The sequence below is a fragment of the Dermacentor andersoni genome, chromosome 8 (assembly GCF_023375885.2).
Source record: "Dermacentor andersoni chromosome 8, qqDerAnde1_hic_scaffold, whole genome shotgun sequence".
NCBI classification, from domain to species: domain Eukaryota; kingdom Metazoa; phylum Arthropoda; class Arachnida; order Ixodida; family Ixodidae; genus Dermacentor; species Dermacentor andersoni.
The window spans coordinates 100,178,702-100,202,456 of NC_092821.1; the positions used below are offsets into that span (position 1 = coordinate 100,178,702).

At 44.9% G+C, this 23,755-nt stretch overlaps 1 protein-coding gene across 1 annotated transcript in view; it reads right to left on the reverse strand.

Annotated features, from left to right (window-relative positions):
• LOC126528882 (cytochrome P450 3A13-like) overlaps nucleotides 1-23,755 on the reverse strand; it is a 53,577-nt gene that overhangs the window by 933 nt on the left and 28,889 nt on the right. The window contains exons 8-13 of the mRNA XM_055069740.1: nucleotides 19,115-19,190; nucleotides 17,675-17,756; nucleotides 13,582-13,690; nucleotides 9,754-9,842; nucleotides 8,082-8,222; nucleotides 4,113-4,278 (exon numbers count right to left, since the gene is read on the reverse strand). Of these exons, the coding sequence (XP_054925715.1) occupies nucleotides 4,113-4,278; nucleotides 8,082-8,222; nucleotides 9,754-9,842; nucleotides 13,582-13,690; nucleotides 17,675-17,756; nucleotides 19,115-19,190 (663 nt within the window). The remainder of the gene's footprint in view (nucleotides 1-4,112; nucleotides 4,279-8,081; nucleotides 8,223-9,753; nucleotides 9,843-13,581; nucleotides 13,691-17,674; nucleotides 17,757-19,114; nucleotides 19,191-23,755) is intronic.

A 23,755-nucleotide genomic window follows, 5' to 3' on the forward strand; every position in this document is an offset into this window, starting at 1 on the left:
TAAAAAGCTACTTTTTTGTCCTTGACATTCACTACCACGTGACAATAGTTCATTTTGTTGCCCGTTCTTTCTGCGGATAGGGACGTAGTGGTGGTGCGATTATTTTGTGAATGTGATTGCCATCAATAACTTAGTGACTACGATGACCCGATGCTTCTTTGAGCGTTGACTACAGTTAAGAAATTATCAACAGTTGTCGTGATCATCTAATATATCTAGAGTCGATGATATATTTTAAATCAAAGATTTCTTTACCTTCAGCACAATGCGTTGGCGGGCTAGTTGGTGCGAATCCATGAATACTTTGTTTAGCGCAAAACGACAGAGACAAGAAAGACGACAGGACCACGATTTTGAAAAAGAGCCGTGACACCACCGCCCGAGAGTTATCGGAAGCTTTTTTCATTCAGTCTTTGGGGTCACAGTGCATTAGTGTGCCTTCCTTAACCTTGTACAGCACTGAATTTGGTTTTTTGGATTCTGTCGCATGAGTGCGCTCTTGGGATCGGATGTTGGTGGCTCCACCGCATGGTGCTCACTGCGCATGTTCCTCTGGTTTGAGCGGTCTATAAAGGAGTGACGCAATAAAATGATGTCAGTTGAGAGTAGCGCCTTGTCCTGTCGTCTTTCTTGTCTCTGTCGTTTTGCGCTAAACAAAGTATTCATGGATTTCTTTACCTACCTATACACTACACGTTTACCTACGTTTACTTGCCTACAACATATACTGCATAGGAAGAAAGTAAACGCAGTTGAACATGTCACAATTAGTCGTGTAATACTTAAATACAGAGCTTTCATTAAAGCTTAGCTTTAGGCATGTCTAGAGGGAGACAAATCCGGCAATACCATTACTAGTATGGGTAAGATAGTTCAAGTGACTGAGGAGTTCTATAGAGATTTATACAGTACCAGTGGCACCCACAACGATAATGGAAGAGGGAATAGCCTAGCGGAATTTGACATCCCACAAGTAACACCGGAAGAAGTAAAGAAAGCTTTGGGAGCTATGCAAAGGCGGAAGGCAGCTGGGGAGGATCATGTAACAGCAGATTTCTTGAAGGATGGTGGGCAGATTGTTCTAGAAAAACTGGCCACCCTGTATACACACTGCCTGATGACCTCGAGCGTACCGGAATCTTTGCAGAACGCCAACATAATCTTAATCCATAAGGGGACCCCAAATACTTGAAAAATATAGACCGATCAGCTTACTGACCATTGCCTACAAAGTATTTACTACGGTAGTTGCAAACAGAATTAGGAACACCTTAGTCTTCTGTCCACCAAAGGAACAGGCAGGATTTCGCAAAGGCTACTCAACAATAGACCATATTCACACTATCAATCAGGTGATAGAGAAATTCGCAGAATATAACCAACCCTTATATATAGCTTTCATTGATTACGAAAAAGCGTTTGATTCAGTCGAAACGTCAGCTGTCATAGAGGCATTACCGAATCACGGGGTAGACGAGCCGTATGTAAAAATACTGAAATATGTCTATAGCGGCTCCACAGCCACTGTAGTCCTCCATAAAGAAAGCAACATAATCCCAATAAAGAAGGGTGTCAGACAGGGAGATACGATCTCTCCAATGCTATTCACAGTGTGTTTACAGGAGGTATTCAGAGACCTGGATTGGGAGGAATTGGGGATAAGAGTTAGTGGAGAATACCTTAGTAACTTGCGATTCGCTGATGATATTGCCTTGCTTAGTAACTCAGGGGACCAACTACAATGCATGCTCACTGACCTGGAGAGGCAAAGTAGAAGGGTGGGTCTAAACATTCATCTGCAGAAAACTAAAGTAATGTTTAACAGGCTCGGAAGAGAACAGCAGTTTACGATAGGTAGCGAGGCACTGGAAGTGGTAAGGGAATACATCTACTCAGGGCAGCTGGTGATCACGGATCTAGATTATGAGACTGAAATAATCAAAAGAATAAGAATGGACTGGGGTCCGTTTGGCAGGCATTATCAGATCATGAACAGCAGGTTGCCATTATCCCTCAATGTAGAAGTGTATAACAGCTGTGTCTTAGCAGTACTCACATACGGGGCAGAAACCTGGAGGCTTACGAAAAAGGTTCTACTAAAATTGAGGACGACGCAATGAGCTATGGAACTTCAAGGGGAGTATGGTAGCGCGATTCAAAGACGGGACAAGAGAAGACACAAAGGGACACACTTTGTGTCCCTTTGTGTCCACTTTGTGTCTTCTCTTGTCCCGTCTTTGAATCGCGCTACCATATTCCCCTTGAAGATGCATTACCAACAAGCCCACATTGCAACCCTCGTGAGCTATGGAAAGAAGAATGATGGGTGTAACGTTAAGGAGGCGTAAGAAGAAAGGAGATTGGGTGAGGGAACAAACGCGAGTTAATGACATCTTAGTTGAAATCACGAAAAATTAATGTACATGGGCAGGGCATGTAATGAGGAGGGAAGATAACCGGTGGTCATTAAGGGTTACGGACTGGATACAAAGAGAAGGGAAGCGTAGCAGGGGCCGGCAGAAAGTTAGATGGACGGATGAGATTCAGGAGTTTGCAGGGACAACACGGCCACAATAAGCACATTACCGGGGTAGTTGGAGAAGTATGGGAGAGCCATTTGCCCTACAGTGGGCGTAGCCAGGCTGATGATGATGATCACGATGAGAGAGAGAGAGAGAGAGAGAGAAACATACAACCTTTAATGATGTGCTGGGTTTATCTGCATACTATTGAATTTACCTGAATGTTGTAGCATACAAGAAACCAGGAACTGGTTGTTAAGATCCACAGATAAGGGCACGGGCCACTGGTAATTGCATTTATACACGGCGCATTGAAGTGGAAGAACTCAAGCCACTTATTATCGTCGCTCAATGTGCATGAAATATGCAAATATATGCTGAAGTTAATTCTAGGCTATTGAGCAGCCGCCGGAATTGACAAGGAAGGAGGATGAAAAATAGACGGAAAACAGTGAGCGGAAATGACAAGGGTGCGAATAACTCATTTAGCGCAGCATCTACATTGCCTCAAAGAAAATATCCGTACCAGCGAAACAAGAGTACAACCCCGTAGCGGCTTGCATTTCGCTTCTTTTAATCATAACGCTTGGCTGAACATTAAGTTGAAAGCTTATTGTAGGCAAGAAAAGCCGTGATAAAACCTTCAGTTCGTATTCCTGCTGAGCCGTACCACACGAAGTTTAGTAAATCAAAGACGTCTTTTCGTGTGTTATTGCGAATAAAATGATGCGAAATGCTTTCGGTTAGTCAGTTCTGTGCAGATGTCATAGCGAATGGCATGGGGTGCGGTGTATGGAATAACTGGAGCGGCACGGAATCCCTGCTATTCGGATGTGGGTGAAATGAGCATTGTCTAGTGATGAAGTAATAATGAGATTACCATGATAGGAATCTATTTTGTGAATATTTTGTATTCCTGGTGAAAAATTTCCTGTAGGCTTAGAAACTGTGACAAACCGTTTCAAACTCTCTACGGGGAAGAGCCAAATGCACACTTCCTGCCGCCTTGCAGAGTAAATGGTGTGATGTCCAAAGGTTAAAATCCAACTGTTCAAGAAATCTTCGACTCTAAATCCTTCTTTTCTTGAGCTCATCTACTACAATCATGGAATCATGCACGATGCTCAAGCACTTGGAACTCTACGACGCTTTCTAAGCTCAGAATAGCGCCTCTGGTAACTAGGTAACGCATGATGATTTAAGAAATGCGTGCTAACGTCTGTGACATTGGATAAATAGCTTGGTCAATGGTAGTGGCAATGTGATTTGCCCAGGACAACATATCGTTGGGGGCTGCCACCGAACTAACGGTGCAACATTGTGAGGTCGCAACATGGGTCACTACGCGTGTTACCATTTCCCTTTCACAAAGCGTTTGCTTCCTGTACCGGCCATTGCTCTGAGCCATGCTGCTCTATCTTTAACAAAAAACTGAACGATGGCCGGCTGTGGGGGCTTTAATAGCTTTATTGGAGCAATTCTGGCTATGATGTTCTACCTTCAGTAAGACAGATGCAATGGCAGGCTGTGGGGGTTTTAGTAGCTCTGGCTGAAGAATTAGGGCTATGGCGGCGGCTCATTGGTACTCACGTCTTTGTACTTTCCGCTGGGCAGTAACCTGTACCGCATCACAAGCAGGGCGAGAGTGAGGGTGAGCTCCATCGTCGAGAGCGCAGTTGCGATGCACCTGCGTGGTCCGAATCCATACGGAAAGTACGACATCGGCTGTATGCTGTCCTTGTTGGCCTTGCTGAACCTGCGCCAGCGTGTAGTCAATGGTTAATTTAAACGAATGGAAACTGCGCATGTACCTATACTATCAGTCTCGAGTCCGCAAGATGGCGGTGATCTTCGCAATCTCTTCGGTGATTGTCTGTGAGCATTGCGTGCGTTTGCTCCGACAAAGCCACCTGGAGTTCGCTAATTGGTCTCGTGAGGAAAGCCGTTATATTATTGTAACATACGTCATGGTATAAATGTGGGCACATGGTACCGCTAAGATGACTGAAGAACATTATTTTAATCCGCATAGCATTTTTGTCTACTTCAGCCATCTATCTATCTATCTATCTATCTATCTATCTATCTATCTATCTATCTATCTATCTATCTATCTATCTATCTATCTATCTATCTATCTATCTATCTATCTATCTATCTATCTATCTATCTATCTATCTATCTATCTATCTATCTATCTATCTATCTATCTATCTATCTATCTATCTATCTATCTATCTATCTATCTATCTATCTATCTATCTATCTATCTATCTATCCATCCATCCATCCATCTATCCATCCATCCATCCATCTATCTATCTATCTATCTATCTATCTATCTATCTATCTATCTATCTATCTATCTATCTATCTATCTATCTATCTATCTATCTATCTATCTATCTATCTATCTATCTATCTATCTATCTATCTATCTATCTATCTATCTTAACCCAATCAAGTGGTCCAAGTTATCTGCCTGCTTGGACCGCTAGGTATGTGCTCCTGGTCAAGATGCCGTCGTGGTCATCCCAGTGCTGACCTTCCAGCTTCGTGATCTTACTCGCGCCATGAGGTCGTCGACACGCCATCTACCCCGACCCAATCGCCCAAGTTGTCAATAGCTTGGGTCAATACTTATGAGCTCATGTTCTTGATGCTATCGTGGTGGTTTCACCACCATGATTCCAGCTTTGTTAAGCGACACTTGTCATGCCGTCGTAGTAAAAGCCATTGTGATCACAAAATCGTAACGCGTTCGTTGTCATACTGCCATACTGTTGCCGTCGGGGTCATTCAACCATCGTGATTCCTGTCATTCCGTCATGCCTTCTACTCTGATTATGTGGACCAATTATCTTGGGTCATTGGGTATGCGTTCGGGGGCGTGATTCCATCGTTATCATTGCATCATCGTCATTCCAGCTTTGTCATCCGACTCTCGTCATGTCGTCGCCGTCACGCTGTCGATTTACCATCCTCAGCACTTCAGTAACGTTATCCATCGTTGTCATGCCATCGTTGTCATACAACCTCCATCATTTTATTGACGACATTTCTTGTAGTGTAGTATGGTAATCATAATGTCATTCAATAGTGATTATGGCACCCTTGTCATGCCGTCATCGTTAATCGCTGTCACGCCTCCGTTGTCTGGCCGTCGTCGTCACGTCGTCGTAATTGTGCCATCATCTTCCCGTCAGCTACGTCCTCCGGCTCTGGTCATACCGTCGTCGTCAAGCCATCGTCGTCATACGGGCGTTGTGATACAGTAATCGTCACGCCAGCCTCATCATACTCTCTTCTTTATCCCAATGTGATCATGCCGTCGTCTTGCCATCTTGGTCGTGCTGTCGTTTCACCATTGTCATCACGTCAGTATGACCATCCCATTGTCGTCATGCCATAGTTGCCACATCACCATCGTTGATCTGTTGACGTCATTTCTTTTTCGGAATTTTGTCGCAATCATGCTGTCATCGTTCAATCGTGACTATATGGCCGTCATGATGCCATCGTCATCATTGCGTCAAGGGCACACAAGCGCTACCACGTACCCGTTATCATGCCGTAGTCGCCATGCCGTCTCGGTCATGCGATGGTCGTCATTCGGGCTTCTTCATCCGATTGTCGTCATACAGTCGTTGTCAACCCATCGTCGTCGTCACATTGTCCCAATGTTCCCGTTGTCACGTTGTCCTCCATATACCAGCGTCATAATTTAAGAACTGACATGTCTATGTCGTCATGCCATCGTCGTTGTGGGTCGTTGTCGCTCGATCGATATCATTCTTACTTCCTCATTCAATCGTTACTCTGTCGGCATTATACAGTCGATTTACCGTCAGCTAAGTGGGACGATAGAGTCAAGCTAAGTGGGACAATAGCGGAGCATGTAGCTTATAGCGAAAACAACGAATGTCCGAGGATCACCATTACATGTGCTAAACGAGCGGGACGTCAGGAATATTGTGTGTCGCTACATTGCTCGAGTGCTATTCGCATTAGCATTGACAACCATAGTTAGATGAGTTCTTCAGCAATTCTTTTTGCTTTAAGACGTTTACGTCATATATTTTGACGTAAATGGTCTGATTTGAAGGAACCAATATCCCATTGAATGTGCTTAATTTAAAGTCTAGTGACGGCGTTAGTGCTAATTGAGAAATGAACAAGCGCAATAAACCAGAGCGAAACGCATTCAAAACATTGACTGCCGAACTAGCATACGTTAAACGAAAAAGACATGGCAACATAAGAGATCCTTTAAGGTACGCTGATCAACAATTATAGATTATTTTCGTACTTTTGACTTCCTAGTAACAATGGAAACGAAAATAATATGAGTTAACCGGCTGGTACTTGCTCACGTTGCTGGTTACAACATGTTCATTATCTCTAAGAAGTAATTTTCTTGTCAAAAAAACTAACCGACAAACTACAGAAAACATCTTAACATCAACATTTAGGGAGAGACAGGTGTTCACTAGTGCATATATATTTATCACTGTGTCAAGATAATTTGTCCTCTGGTTAGCATGTCTACGGCCAAACTTGTGGTAGAGGCTTTCAAACACGAAGTCATGCAATCGAATTTATTAGATGCCACGATTGCATCAATGAAGTGTCTATTGTTTACGGTGTGATTGAAGGTACTCATTGCTCCTGCAGAACAAATGTAGCAACTCCGGTACCAACCCTCTCGGGCCTCAAGTATATCTATGCACGCATACTTATGATCATTGTACATAGTTATTTAGGTCTTCAAAGCGGGTGTCTGGATTGTAGCAACGCAGGCGCGCTCCAAGCGGGGTTCTTCTGTTAATTGCATGATGTAATACATGCTGGCGCCTTTGGGTGGCGCCGGCTGCTCCTGGTCACAAGGCAAGCGAAACGAAACAGCGAAAAGGTCTGAAAAACGCTATTACAATAACAAAGCACATTGTTCGTCACAGGATTCTATGAAGCCACAGAAGATAACCCATACGCATTTTTCTGTAACTAAACAAAAGTACTTCGTATTGTCTGCGAAAATGCACTCAAGATCTTTTTCGCAGACGCGAGGACGAAATGTAAGTGCAAATGCATAACATATTACATAACCACCTAATGTCATAAATTAAACGGTTGAAGCTGACACGAGGCCCGTATCATATGTAACATGGCGACTTTTGCATGAGAGGAGACTGACGATTAATTTAAACCTGAGATATTGGAGCTAGTTGGCTTTCCTCCAACATGGCGAACAGAGAAGTCGGGACAATGGTCACCGGAACGAGACGGTTTTTTAATATTAGTTTTCACTGCGTTTCGCAGGGTGGCTAGCCATGCAACTCTGTGAACACTGTGTCTCTTTCTCAACACGTTGTCACCAGTGTTTCATATATGTGTATAATGTACGGCTAAGAAAAATACTTCATAGCGCATGTTTCCTGATTTCTAAATGTTGTACAGTCGTCTTCGCTTTCGTCAGTTCATTTGACAACGAACTTATTTGAACATACTACGACAGTTTTACTATATAATTTTAAGGTTGGGAAAGCCTTATTGTATTACCGTTCAGGATCAAACTTCTTCGGTTCCGGCCACAGTATGGGGTCGTAGTGAATTTCAAGGGTAGGAACTGAAACATTCATGCCTTTTAAAATGCGAACCCCGTTGTACTCGTAGTCTTCGTCACATATCCTGCGTATGGAGCTGCAAAGACACAGAAACTATAAATTTTGTATTTGACACTATGAATGAAACATCAAACAAGATAGCGACCCCCAAAGGAACCGATAGCGACTGCGGATAAGAGAAGCACAAGAGGATTTTTCAGATCTTCGGCTTCAGTGACTCCAACTGCAGTGGTCTTTGCCACAGTAACATGAGAGCTCATGTCTTTTCTTGATAAGGAACGTTACCTTCCATATGTTTCTACGTAAATCTAGGCCGGCACTACGAATGAAAGCCCAACTGGTTTCTGAGAAATATTTGCAGTGGAAGGCAATTTTGTCCTACTACGGACACAGAACCCAGTATAGCAGCGTTTCCAAAGGAGTTACGCCACCAACTGAGCTAACTGAGCAAATGAGATCATGTTGATGATAGAACGGAGCATGATTCGTCGACAAGTCAAACGGTTGGTACGCTGAATAGGAAAATAAAATTTGTGTAAATTAGAAAGGTGGAGAAAGTTCCATCAAAGGGAACGTTGGCATACATTTTGTAGAGCCATGAAACTACAAAAAAAACGTTATAGGTCTACAAAAGAAGGACTTGACAGTTGAGGAAGAATGTGCCATAGTTCAGGAATTCCATGTTGTCTTGTTGGCTGATTATAGAAGAATATTATTGGATTCTTGCTCCTAGGCGTTCTTTAGAGGCACATGAACCCTTAAGAATGTCGGAATGTTCCGCTAGAACGTCCTGAACATAAATCGAATATAGCGTGAGCACACACGTGCATGTAGTTGGTTTTATATGCTTTCACGGTCGTCGTTGTGTGCGGTAATAAACTGGGTATTTAGTCATCATTGACCTCCATGCTACTACTTTTCCTTATCTATCTAATTAGCCCATGCATGAGATAAGTAACTTTTTTTATAGACGAAAAGGGGTTACACACTTCAAGACAGCAATGACACGAATTTAAGTGGAAAAATTGCAATCTACTTTTAACTCCAACTGCGCCACCACCTTAGCTTCACGAGGAGATAAATGCCAAAGTTAACCACTCTGTAATCAGCTATTAGCTATTTCGTGATCACGCGTGGGTGAGAGGAAAGGAATTTATTGGTTGCCAAATGATTCCTCTAATTCTAGTGAGAATTTCTTCAATTAGATGGACACTACCGGCGGATTTCTGCCGTTGTCATTGCCGTCGGCGTGATGTTCCGCATAAAGTCCAAGTGCGATAAAATCACCGCCGCATGCTGCAGGTGCGAGGGAAAGCTTGCAAGGGCGAGCACAGAACGATGGTGGTTTAATGATCCGGCGACTTATCGCGTGTGTAGGGGAGGAAACCGGGGAGTGTACGCCCCGTCTTTCACACCCGCTAGGAAGGTGGGCGGGGGGAGGGGAGGTGGAAGGCCAGCCTACATTTCAATGAAAGGAAACAGTCATTTTACGTTAATTTGCCTGAACATAATAAGTACTTTGTAGGACTTAGTTTGTTTTCTTCATATAGCTGTAAACAGCACAAAAATGGAGCCCTGAATATGGCAAGTGGAAAACAGCACCTTACCCTGGAAGCGAAGGATAGAGTCTCAGAGATTCTGACAGCACTTGGGCCAAGTACGTGAGTTCACCAAGGCTGTCGTATGTGAGCTCCCCCTGCACGGTAGTGAATCGGCCAGAAATACACTGTTAAGAGTGGAGAGGTAAGAAATGCACAGTAAAGAGGGCTCACTGTTTGTTTAATGGCATAACAAAGAGTCGGGAGAGGGGAGGGGAACCACTTCGTTGAGAGCTTGAGGTGTTTGCTTAGTGAAATGACGGGCATGCTATTCCATATAGTTAGGTTGAAGGACAAAATGATAAAAAAAAACAAATCCAGTAAAATTATCAAACAAACATGAAATGTTTCGTAATTTCTTGTAATTTGAATCCAATAATCATATACGGAGGATCGCGGTACAGCCTTGTGGCCATGACACTCTTTTCTGCATATCCTTCTTCATAACTATTACACACAGCGTGCACTAAGAAACACGGTCGCAGAATAGACAAACACGAGCACTTATTCTTGTAATCCTGCTTTGAAAAAAATTAATAACTGTTTGATTTTATTTTATTCGACATGTGCGCGAAAGAAGACACATTCATGAAAAAAATAAAGGGAGATATTACATAGAATGATCTCTAATAACAGCAATACACGAATAGAATGAGTTCTACAGGTCGTGATGCAAGAAGTAAGAAAAGGAAGCTACTGTTGCGCGCATAGCTGAAGCAAAGTTCCTTGAAGATATCAGTACACTTCCCAGCTGCAAGGTGCAAATCTTGACAAAGGCTTAAAGCCCTTTTTCACTCATTTCTTGATGGACGGACGGAGGGACGGACCGACCGACCGACCAACCGACCGACCGACCGACCGACCGACCGACCGACCGACCGACTGAGGAAAGAGAAAAGGTAGCAGCGATATAAAAGAGCCTGTGAGATGACAAATAGTGGTCACACAGCACTGTAGCCATGAGAATGTAAGGATCAGAGTCATGGAGTGGAACCCTTCATTAATTTTTTACTTTATTGCGGAGAGTGGTGTTCCTCGTAATTACACTCCTTTGAACTCTTCAGAACGGTGAAAGTTAGAACATTCCCACTCTTGGAGTGCCTGAGCGGAGCCATTCCATTCCTGTAATCGCGGCATAAAACGATTTGTCTGCGATTGTTTATTACTCGCACGCGCATTTCTACGAAAAAAAAACACCCTAACAATGTTATTTACAAATTTTTTTGCTCGAGAATAAACACGTTTTGTGGCCTCTCATTCCTTCAGGGCGTTGTCAGGTGTAATTCTTCTAATTATTAGTCATTCGAGCAAAGCAACGTATGAAGTAATATCACATCGTATCCCCCGCAAATGAGAGCGCGATTCTTTGATGGAGAAAGCAGAGGATTAAAATTAAGGTGGCAGTCTTCAAGAAGAACGCTCCTGTCGCAGTGAATGTCGCAGCAAACTCCTGTCGCCCCTCAGAGCTGGAGGAATCGCTGAAGTTGGCTGCCTTTTTTTATTTACCGTTTGCTGGCACAGTGACGGGCACGATTTTCCAGAACACATGCCTGCTTAGTACCTGCTATCGCGCCTTCTGGATACTCGACCTCGTACGAAAAAAAGCATGGCACGTTGTCCAAATTACCGTGTACTTGCCAGGATGAAACTATTTGCCGCGTCACCGTTTTTGGTCTGCATCCCTCTTCCATTGGTCAAGCCTCCTTTTGCTAAATCAAATAAGTCTTGATAAATTTACTCTGACTAAATCTTAAGTTTACTAAATCTAAGGAAGTAACTAATGTAACTCCTTAACAAAAAGTTCAGGACTAAATTCTAATGAAAAGTTAATGTTTGCGAATGCAGTTCAACATCCTAACCAATAAACGTTCCCGTATTATTAGAACTGAATGCGTAGAATACTGCGTTGTTTATTGTTCCCACGGTAGAGGTAGTCACCTATAGGTTGATACTGAATGAGCGGTATTGAACAAAAATTGTGAAAAGTAATAAATTTGCCATGCCTAGTTTAGACTAATTAGAAAAGTTACCGGCTTTGTAGTCACACTTAAATCGTCTATAACTGCTGCGGGACTGTGGGCCCATTCTCTTCCAACTCCATTCCTGGAATCTCTGGATGCCAATACATTCCTATTCTAACTGCCATACTGCTGCCAGCATTCTATTCCCGTTCCATTCCGGATGTCTTAAAATTTGGAACGGTTAAGGAATAATTCCAAATCCCAAGTTACCACTCGGTAACGGTGGCAAGTACATGACGTCAAGGCGTTGTTTGCGCCTCCTGCTTTTAGTTTTACGCTCGTTTGTCTCTTGCCTAGCACAAATCGCACTTCGTAATCGAGGGTGTAAGCTGTAGCAAACTGAGCGGACTTCACAGTACACTTGGAGATGAGAGAGGTAACAGAAGTGGCCATTTCCCCAAGTGAGAAAGAAAAGGGAGTTCAGGAAGATGACTTTCTCATGAATGAGTGCCGTTTTACCATGGTACAGATGGCATCACTTTTATGTCCAACAGAACAATCTGGTTGGCATGCAGTACACCTTAGAACACATTTAAGGGCGTTAAATTTTTGCCGAACAACCACCCTTAGGATGTTAGTTTAATGCAAGCACTTTTATATTATTAACACTCTTAGGGGGGTGTTTGGTTGAAGCAGGAACGAAATGAATGTAAAATGCCGCTTTCAGCTCCTTGTATGTGTGCCCTATTTTCCAGTTTACTGGTTTTGTATTAGCACGACAACGTCAACAAAATTCAGAGACATGTAACTCATCCGTAAATAGATTATGGAATGAATGCACGGAGGGCGATTTTCAACTCGGGAACTCACGCGGAAACCAGGCACCCTATCCACTTCTCCAAACGTACGCCCCACAACAGCTCTTCAAATAATGGTATCTATAAATTATCCAGAAACTGAATGTCTGTAATTTTACCAGACACGTTGCATAAGTATACATCCTCAATTGCAGAAATTGCTTTCGTTACACTTGTAAGCTACGGTCATGTAAATGCAGTTTCACGCGGTAGCGAATATGCTACTAGAACGTGTATCAGCCCCTTTCTTAGGGGGCGTTAATTTTTATTCTGTTTCGAGTTTCTCGCTTCCGTTCTATTATAGGGTGTTCGAGTAAAACTGGCGCTTAATGGAGTAATAAAGTCTGTAATGAAAAAAAAAACACTCATTTAACACCCTTAAGAGTGTTAGCAATTTCAGTGTGTATCTGTTTTACGAACAGTTCCAGTGCCCTTATACCTAGAGACCTCTTAGCAGGCATTTCAACTATGCAGCAGCTAGTTCGTTATACACCTACGAGAATAGCATTTAGAAACGACTGATGTCACCACTTCCCTTGTGATCATCATTAGTTTTTAGCAGCAGATCGCGCAGATATGTTCTATCGAACTCAGCAGAAATGACTAGCATAATGACATAACCAGACACTCCGCACACGTGAATGAGATATTTAGCCCCATGTATTGTGTGCCAGAAACAAAATTTGAGTTCTTCGCGGCGCCAGCATCGTTCCTATACATCCGTATGTCTGCTACTGACACAAACGATTCTAAGTTATGTGAAAAGTTTGGGAAGGTAATTATGGAAGAAAACAGGGTTACTTGACGCATTTATCAAAGCTGCAACAAAATTAAACGCAATAAAAGAGAAAGCAATGAGAAAAAACACGCTGGAAATGTAGCTGAGAGAGATGCGAACAGACCGTCTCCACGTCGGCGCTACCTTTCTACGGCCCCACCGTACCCAACGTAGTGTTTTTTTTTTTTTTTTTTTCATTAGGCGAAGAAGGTAGGGAGTGTGAGTCGTAAGATGCGCTCACCTCTTTTTTAATTACGGCTTGAACTTCCGCCCGAACTTTGTCTTGAATTTCTGGATGTTCAGCGAGCAGGTACGATGTGAAGGCGAGCGGTGAAGCTACGGCGTCAATGCTGCAGTTCGGAGAGAAAATACGAGGAGCCTGTTCACCGCACTTTCGTAGTGGACGCGGCGATAGAAACAGTGCTGCTTACGCTCTTGAGGAAGCAAGTATTTGAAGTCCGTTTCCTTTGTTTAAATCAATAAATTTCCCTTTTCTCGGAATCAAGCTCGAGCGAACAAGTACGAAACGTGCGAAAGCTGACCAGTTGTTAAAACAGTAGAAGAAAAACTTCTTCGCAAACCTAAATCAGTCTGACAACTGATGCACCAAATACACTGAAGGAGTGTAAGCGAGTTGGCGCAGCTTCCGGAAATACTACACTCCGTTCCAAACATAGCCCTCAACGCTGTGAAGGCTAGAAAGACTTCTTGCAGTGGCTTAGTGCGAATTTGGATATAATTCGATGTTTGCTTACAACAATTGTGCGCAACTGTTGCTTTTCTAGGCTCAGTATTGAAGAATCAAGTTTTAATCCTTAGAAACAAGCACACAGTGATATACGGCTGCTAATGTGTTGTTTTACATCATTTTTATTTTTGTGGTTCTATTCGGGTTTTTTATTGCCAAGCCGTCGCGAGGAGCCTTACCTGCATGTTTGCATGAACGAGCGCCATTGGCGGGCCGCCAAGCATCGACGGAACCCGCGGAGTGATAACTTTACCGAAGTTCTTGCGTAGCTTGCACAACATTGATTGCTACGTATGAAACGGAGTATACAGCTTTGGGGTCCTTTAACGTAAAACGTTTCCAACTGCTTTTTATTCCAAACAGGCCATTAGCCCTTCACGATAGGTCAGAATGTTTCGGCTCCAGGCCATATGCGCAGGTGCCACATCCATATCGGTAGCGCCCGAACCATTTTGACCGATCACGGAGCTTTATTAGTAGATTTGGAATTAAAAGAAAATTGGTCTACGATTACGCTTCTTGGTAATGCGATCTTTGAGCCCAGCTGCTGCCGTAATTCAACGATAGGCTACCGCATACAGAACATGCATTGCCGAACTGAGACGGTTCTGTGTTCCGGATTGGCTAGCACACACCGCGATGCGCCGCTATCGAGCCGGCGCTACGGTGACGCGCCATCTTGCAGTCAGTCACCGCCGCGGAGAGGAGGGGGGAGATTAGCAATTATTATTTATTGTTTCTTCTGAGGTGGGATGACGAAACGGGTGACGAGCAGGGGTATTGAGTAGAGGTCACACACTCATTCACTCAAACACAAGCCTCAATGAGGCCGCACAAGGTTGGGGTGAGAAGTAGAAGTAAGGAGACAAAACGCTATAACTGTCTTTCGAGTCACCGCAATGGCACTGCGCCAGATAAGAGGAGGTACACAGCAAGAGTGGAGGCGGGAGAAGGAAAGCCATGCGCAAGCACTGCCTGAGGCGACGAATACCACTGAGGAACGCGCCCCGCAAACGGGGAAGCGAGAAACACAGCTGAGAGCCGTACAGCCACGCGACGCCCAGACGGAGCAGCGGAGAGCCGTGGATCACACGCGAGGCGGCAAGAAGCGCCCGCCGCCGGCACCGCGGCGGTGCCGAGGCAGCGGGAGAGGATACGGCAAGGGCAGAGTGGATGGTAGCGGCGAGAGTCGCCGCAGCGGCGTTGAGTGGAGGAGGGGACGAGAGGGTAGGCGAGAACACGTGATCCGCCTTTGGAGGACACGTGGAGTGCGAGACTGGCGCCGCGCGCGAGAGACAGCAGCAGGAGCGCGCGCAGCTAGGGCAGCGCGCAGATGATGACCTTGGTTACGGCGAGGCCGACGGCGAGGCGCGACAGCCACGCGACACGCAAGACTGGTTCGCCAAAGAGCTGAGTTCTATAACATATTGGAATAGGTTTACGTTAACCGGTCCTGTTTGCCGGCTCACCGCTTCTACTCGAACGTTGCTGCAGCTAGTAAGGTGCGTTGCTGCGCCACGCCGTCTGCTCTCAGCACCGCAGCCCTTCAAGCCCTAGCTTACCTCCCATCAGGAACTGGCGTAAGGTGATGCGAGATAAAAACAATTTCTTACGAATCATTGGTTTAAAAAACTGTGCACATAAGAGTCTATTTGAATGAGACATCGGCGAGATAGCTTTTGATATTTTAACAATTTAGTATCTCGTTTCGAAGAAATCCGAGGGCTCTAACACATCTTGCATTGCCCCTTAAATATCGTATTGACCACGTGATTACGCGCCGGCCTGCACCACCGCACAAGAATTGTTGCGTAACGCGATTTGCATTTACAACTTCGTTATAAAAAGCTAAATCTAGAACGCTGTGGAAGCGCGTGCTTCAGAATGGGTTTATTGAGCGCTGAGAGCGTACCAGTCATCATCGCCATCGCGCTCTTCGCCTTCGTTGGCATCTCGTCACTGTCTCCATTGATAGTGGTAGCCGCTCCCGTGCACTCCGGAAAATGTAGCTCAAACTCAAGCGCTAGCGAAATTAAATGGACCGTGCCCTTTTTCGAACGCTGTTTCAGAGCTAATTCTGCACTTTAGAAGCATAGTCTAACAACTACCAATTTCGCAGGTGTACACTTTCGTCAAAAGGGCGCGACCCCAGAACTCGTGGAAATCGAGCCACGAGACATATTCGGATGGTTGGTTTTGATCCGTTTCTCCAGCACAGAAATGCTCTACTGAAACCGTTAGGCCACGGCCGCATGCCTAGACAGGCGGAATAATACCGCTGTCAAACGGGTAAACTTAAGTGCACCGTCATTCGCAGGCTCGCCGACGGGAACGCTTAGTGACACTCACTGGAGAGCGCACTCACCGGCGAGTATGTGACGGCGAAGTGTGCAGCTTCGTTAGTATTGAGTAAAAAATAACTAGACTAGTATTGAAAGCCGAGTCAGAAGTGATTTTTACTAGGACTCTTTTAGATTGCTAACTTTACAAGGTAATGGGCAACATTAAAAAAAGCAGGAAGAAATAACCCTCGCTCTCGGGCTGTTTATGGCCACCCCTTCCAATGGCCGCGTAGTTTGACGGAACGTGTCGTTTGGACTGATACTGGTCAAGTCTTGCTGTCTTGTCTTGGCTCGTGATGATTAATCTTGTGATTGAGGGTGCATTGAATTACTTCACTTGCACTTAAGTTGGTTGTAAATGCTGTTTGTAACAATAACAAGCTGTTTTTGTGGACGCATTTTTAATTTAAAGAATATATGGTTATCTTCTCACTCCCGATCGCCATGGCCACTAATTTGTAAGAACACTTCTTTCGCGTGTAGCATCGCGCCGTCAAAATGACACTCAGCGCGCTGAAGTGCACTTGCCCCAAGTGCACTATAGTTTGCCCGTGTAACAGGGTTATAAGACAGCCTTACGTATATGGCACGTCCAAGCCTGCGCTTTGAGCCGCTTGGCGCGCCAGCAGCGCTACATAGCAACAATTTACTTCCAAAAGATTGAGCGCGCGCATATACCAACCGGAGGTCCACATAAAGTTGAGGGAGGCGTTCTTGGCGGGAATTTGCCGTGCGTCTTTTATCGTATACTGCGGGCCTGTGGAGCTGTGGCACGTTTCGACAAAATCGAGCACGTCGTGTGTCGTGATTGAACGCGTCTTAAAGCTGAACGGAACTTCCGTTTGGTTTGAAAGGTCCACCATGGTGGCTGAGGAGGCGCCTTCGCCGCTGAAATTTGGCTTGGTGGCTCTAGAAAACTTCGCTCGCACCGGGACCCACAGCGCGATGCGATCCACATAACGTTTTCTCACAGTGCGTATTTACCACATCTTCATTATTCGCCTGTATTTCTTAGCAGGGACGTAGAGGGCATTCACACGCGCTGGTTGAGAATCGTGGATATATGAGAAACGGCACCCATGTATGGCAGTGGATGCGCCTTGTGGATGTTGTCCGAGTTGCGTCAGGCCGTATCCGGTACACTTGCCACAATATAAAGCGAAGGAAAGCATAAAGGCCACAGAAAAGAAAAGTACGTAATTAAAACTTGCTTCAAGACATCTTTAATGGAAAACCTTGCTTACCTAGCAATAATGAAGATGCATGTGTTAGAAGCCGTTCTCAGCTCGAGTGGGTGGGCCAATAGAGCCCTCGATAACTGCCGGCCTGCAAACCAGCAGAAGTGTATGAGCACCTGACATCATCCCGTGTTTTAGACTGATTTTTACTCGGCTTTACAGAAACCTTGTCGAGGACTAAACAGGCAGAATTGGCGCACACCAAATGGAGCCAAAAGCTGAGCGCTGTGAGTTACTAGCAGCGTTATAAAATGCGAATTACGTGGTCCGCCACGTCAGTTGATTTACACAAAGGCGTAGAATGCAATAGGAACAATGTAGTTGGCTAATAACGTAATGACGTGAATGTCGAACAAACGTCTGCACCGCGTACGATTTTCACTGCTAAAGTGTATCCACGCCTGCCGCAGCTATAGTAAACCATCAAGTACGAGACCCCGTCTATAGGACGACAGGAAGCAGTGTCTGCAAGATAGCATGCCATGTGATATATGGGTCATGTACTTTAAATCGGAAACTTATTATTAGTCTTGCATTCCTGTGTAACTACTCTTGAGGCACTTGGAGCGGGAACTACATATTTGATTTCCAGTAAACGCGATGCTCTGTACGCGTATGCGCCCAATTTACGATCTCGAGCTATGAGTTGCATAAAAGCAGGCCATAAGGTACAACTTCAACCAACGTTCGTTGAGCAAATTTTTCGGCTTCGCATTTGCTAAGGGCTATGCCTTCCCCAATTTAAATGGCCAATGGCCCTACACGAGACAAATGTAGCTGTGCGTGACCAGGCACTCACACACCACGAGGAAAGTAAGATGTACAGTTCTTGATGAACAGGACAATCAACCACTGCGAGGACAAAAAGTGCGAGGCCAATACTTTGAAAAGAACTGCGAGCATAAGTGTACTTGCATGGCACAAGTGCCTGAGGTTCTTAGGTAAACGTAATAGACTTTGAGAATGCTGCCTGTTGCTGTTGCTACGGCTGGACTGTGTAGGCGGCTAACATTGCGCTCGCTCCCCTCTTTTTCTATCCCGTTAAACCCTCTTGTTGTGCCTTGTAGCCAATTATAACTGCTATTGGTTAACCTTCTTGCCTTTCTAACATTCGTTTTCTCCCCCTCCTTTGGCTGAAGGAACAATCACAGTGTGGTTACGAAGGCACAATCCAATGTAATCATATTATTGCTTTCATTATTTTTGCGAAAATCTTACTCGACCAAAAAGTTTTTGGTGAACCAGGGAAAGGTCTTTCAAAGTGAATTAAACTATAGCGAAATTTTTGTGTTGCGTCGTTGAATATTGCTCTGATCACTTTCATAGCAAGCAAGCAACAAGAAATCAAAATAAAGTAAAAGATAAATGAATAATTAATGTTTAAATAAAGTAATAAATTTAAAGAAAAGTAGAGATGCTATATTGTAGATAATTCACAGCACTTGCCTTCCACTTTTCCTTTGTTGTTTTTCTCCTCTATTTCAGAGTTCAACAGCAATTGAAGCACATCCTCCTTTGTGGTCTGTGGACATAGGTAATGTTGAAAACATATACATTAGACGAAAAGCATTTGTCTAAAGCGGGGTATTTTATTAAAGAAAAGGAACAGGTAATGGTAATAGCACGAAAAATCTCCGCCAATCCACTCCTGTGAAAGTGGTTTGCCAGCGAAGCTGTAGATATGCTGCGCCGAATGTTGGGCAGCCCACGAGTTGATCTAAATTCAGTTTATTATTTAGCTAATCAACATGTTTCCGTTCCTTTAAAAGAACTTGCCATGCAGTAAAATGAGAACAAGGTCAAAGCGGGAGCCAACATTCCGAAAGTGGACTTGCCTTCCTCAAGGGCGTAAGGAGGGTGGGTTATACCTTACCCATAAGTTCAAGGCATTGCAAGCAATAGGCATAAACATTTCAACGGGAGCTTTAGAATCTATTCGCTAAGCTAAATTGTAAGCTATAGGCAAGAACACTTAGTTTGGTTTCTTAGCGTTTCTTTTTCTTCTTGTTCTCGATTTTTCCCTTTTATTTATTTATTCAACATCAGTATTTCCTGTTCTTTTATTTTCAAATATTTTTTCACCAGCACCTGTTTCTACTGCTCCTTCTTTTATCTTTGTCAGAGACACGATAGCCCACGACCACCAGTAAAACAGGTAATAGAGGGCTGCTGTGCACGTCGTTGAGGCGCCGGCTGACACACCGGCGTTGACACGTGATTGACAGACGGCCGTGTCCCTGGCCTTGTGTACAGCGCTCCTTTATTCTCAATTCGTCACAACGCTAACACGCCTTCGCTCGTTGCCGCACCCACACGCCTTATGCCCTCGCCCTTTTGGGGGAACCCCACGTATATATACTGTGGCGAGGAAAGCATGTGTCAACTTGAAGAAGGCAAGTCCACTTGTAGAAACGTTGCCTCCTGCTTTTACCTTGTTCTCGTTTTGCTCGTCGTCTTGAATTTCCCATCTCCCGCCTTCCCCGTGTTTTCCCCGTCTTGACATGCCGTAGTATTACACTCAGCTCTTTCAACAAACACAATACACTGCGTGCATTTGACGTCGCACCGTCCCCTTGTTTAATTGCTGTTGGTGCACCAGGTACGATCGCCCTTCAGTTATCGCTCATATACAAGCCTCTCAGTCGACCATATTGTTATTATTATTATATCTTAGTCTTTAGAAACGTGATCATTCCATCTATTTAGCCCATGCGGAAGTGGGCACAACTTCACCTACAGCACTCTGTCACAGCACTGATAAGAAGCTACCTGCACGACCGGTACTGCTACGTTAGCGTAAGTGGTCAGTCGTCAGAACTTTATGCGGTCACAAGTTAAGTTCATCAAGGGTTTGTCCTGGGCCCTCCTCTTTTCTCGCTGTTTATTAACGATGTTTCGGCAGTCATTCCAAACTCTTCAATTTCGTGATAGGCTGATGACGCGACACTATTCAAAGCGGTAAAAAATGTCAATCATTGCCCCACTCTTCAGTAGGACATTGTGAATTTGGCGTAATGGTGCGCTGAAAACAAGCTGGTCATATACGCATCTAAATCTAAAGTTCACGCGGAAGGCTAACAGGACTTTATTTCCCAATGGCGTTAAAGACGTTCTCCTGCCAAGTGCTCAGGGAACAGATGACTTTGCAGTGTACTTCGACAGCTCTCCGAGTTTCTCACCCCACGTTCAACTGGCGAAGCATCGTGCACATGGAATGCTCGGCACAGTATGACGGGTGATGACAGACTTCAAACAACCTTGGCCATTTGTAACTTTATATAGGAGTGTATGCCTTCCAGTTCTTCAATACGCCTCCCTCCTACGGGGCGGCAATTGTACGTGAGATTGTAGGCCGGAGAAAAAGTTCACATCTATATAAGCATTGATTACGTAAAAAGCATTCCATCTCCATAGAGCTAACACAGACACTCGCGTTACCTACCCTCACCTGTAGACGCCACAAATCGGATGTTCTTTTTCTCCACAAATTACTGCATGAAAAAATCTCTCGCACTTGCTTTCTAACGTGTGCTTTCACATTCAGCAGAAAGACACAAGGAAATAGAGCGCCTTTCAGCCTTCAGATTTTTGTGCCCCTCTATCCAGATTGCAGGCGGCATATAACGCCTACTCAGAGTGCCTGGATATCTTTATGCCTAAGTTTGATATTTTTCAGAAAGGAGTTGCAGAGGAATAGGTTCCAGAGTAATCCTTTTTCCGTTTTTCTATTTTTGCGTTGTATTTTCTTCGTATACACATTTTATGCCTTGTGCATGGCGTGCACTGTTTTTCCTGTGCATTGATTTGCGGCGTGCGCCAGCACAAAGACCCTCGAAGTTGTCCCTGGGCATTTTATTTAGCACCTTTGATTGATTATTATTATTTGTTGTTTTGAAAATATATACACTTGAGAGGAAAGGGAAGGGAAGGTGAGCAGCAGGCTGGCAAGTGCCATCGGCAGGGACACGATGTCTGCCTATCCTCTTGAACGTATGCACAGCTGTGCAATAATGAGGCAATTAGATATTTTTACCTAACAAACTCCAACGCAACCTTTGAAGTTCCCTTTAGTCAGAACTATAAAGTACTCGGCAATCAATTCAATTCGATAAAATTTGAAGGTTGCTTTCTTCTAATATTCATATTGTCCCGTGGTAGTGACGGTAAAGTAAGCAGCAAAACTGTGAATGATGAAACTTACTTTTTGTTGTGTGAACTTGTTCCCACAAAAGAAAGTTACACTCAATGCACACCAAAAGTGGCGAATACGGTCGGCGATTGTCGAAATCTGATCTGCCGAGCAAGCGCATCAGGTTTTATACCTGAGTCATCGAAGATTCCCGAATAATCGCTGGTACTCGCGTCTCTTCCGGACAGTTCTGCACAATTCGCGTCGCGCATAGAAGCAATCAGACAATACAAGTTTCAGTGGTAACAGACGCGGATAGAACCCTCCATAACGTTCGAGAAGGATGGAAGGAAAAACTTCATTGCTCTATTTACAGCTTTCAGCGGCTAACAGAGGTCTTCATGTTTTACTGAAGTCTCCGTCGTCTTGAGTGGTCGGCGCCCTTATCCCAGAGCACCGCTCAGCCTGGCCACTTTGAGAGCGTGTCGCACCAATCCTTTCTGGACTATGAGCACGCCGCTGGCGAGCAGGCCCTCCCACTGTTCCGGACAGTTTTTTTTTTCTTTGTGGAAAGAGAAGTTATTTCTGCACTCCCATATGATGTGATATAGTGTTGGGATGGCTCCACACCATGGGCATGGGTCCCTGTATTGACTGGGAAACGTTTTATGTAGGATGTGTAGATTGGAGAATGTTCCTGTCTGCAGCCTTCGCCCGCCGACTGCTTCGTGTTGTGTTAAAGATGGGTGGGGTGGTGGATATATTATCCTTTTGCCTCTGTGATGGTTTAGTATTTCCGCGTACGTTGGTTCCACCGTCATAGTGGTATCCGGGTCCATTGACTGTCGCACTCGGTATGTAAGCTCGCGAGCTAGACTGTCGGCCCTCTGGTTGCCCTCTATTCCGGTGTGACCCGGCACCGAGAAAATCGTATGAAGTATCTTTTCGTTCGGAAGCCCTGCCTCGAGGAGGATTCGCAGCGCCCCTTTGTTGATTCTACCTGCCGTGTAGTTTCTGCATGCTTCTTTGGAGTCTGTGAGTATTATCAAGGATCTGTTTCTACGGTAACCCTCCGCCGCTGCTAGAGCCACAGATGCGTCTTCCCCGTCTGTTACCGTGCGGCGCCTTAGGGTTGCGCTGCTTATCCCCTCTCCCACGTGATCCACGGTCACTGCTGCAACTCTATGTTCTTTGGTGTTGTGGTCCCACGGTTATAGGGCTGCATCCGTGTATACCACATTGTTTTTAGTGACCAGGTGTTTTTCTACGTATTCTGCTCGCACCTGTATTCTGGCCGCATGCAGAGTCGGGTCCATATTCCTCGGTAGGGACTAGCTTTCACTGTCTGGCGAAAAGAGTCTGGTACGTTAGCCATCCCAGCCTTCGTTGCTTCCATGTTTTTATAGCCTAATCTTTTAAGGATTGCCCTACCGGTGGTTGACTGCTGGAGCCTGTAGAGCTGCGCACCCAGATGTGCGTCCTTGAGCTCTTCAAACGTATTGTGAATGCCTAGCTTGAGTAGCTTGTCGTTCGACGTGTTTCTGGGCAGATGCAACGCGGTCTTGTATGCTTTCCTGATGAGAGCCTCGGCTTGTTCTCTCTCTTGTTGTGTCATGTTGTGGTACGGGAGTGAGTACGTGACCCTGCTGACCACCAGGCTTCTGACTAGCTTGATCGTGTCCCCTTCCTTCATGCCGCTCCGTCTTTGCGACACTCTCGTGATCATCCTGCTGACTTGCTCCGTCGATTGCTTGAGCAGGCCTAGCGTGTGTCCACACCGTTTGCTGCTCTGGATCCACATGCCAAGGATGCGTATTATGTCCTTCTCTTGTATGACTTGACCTCCCAGATACACTTCTATCTTTTCCTTGGTTGTGTTCCTTCCAATCCTCAGATTTTCTGATTTCTTGGTTGAGCACGCGAGGCCTCTCTCCTTCACGAATTGTTCGACGCATGTT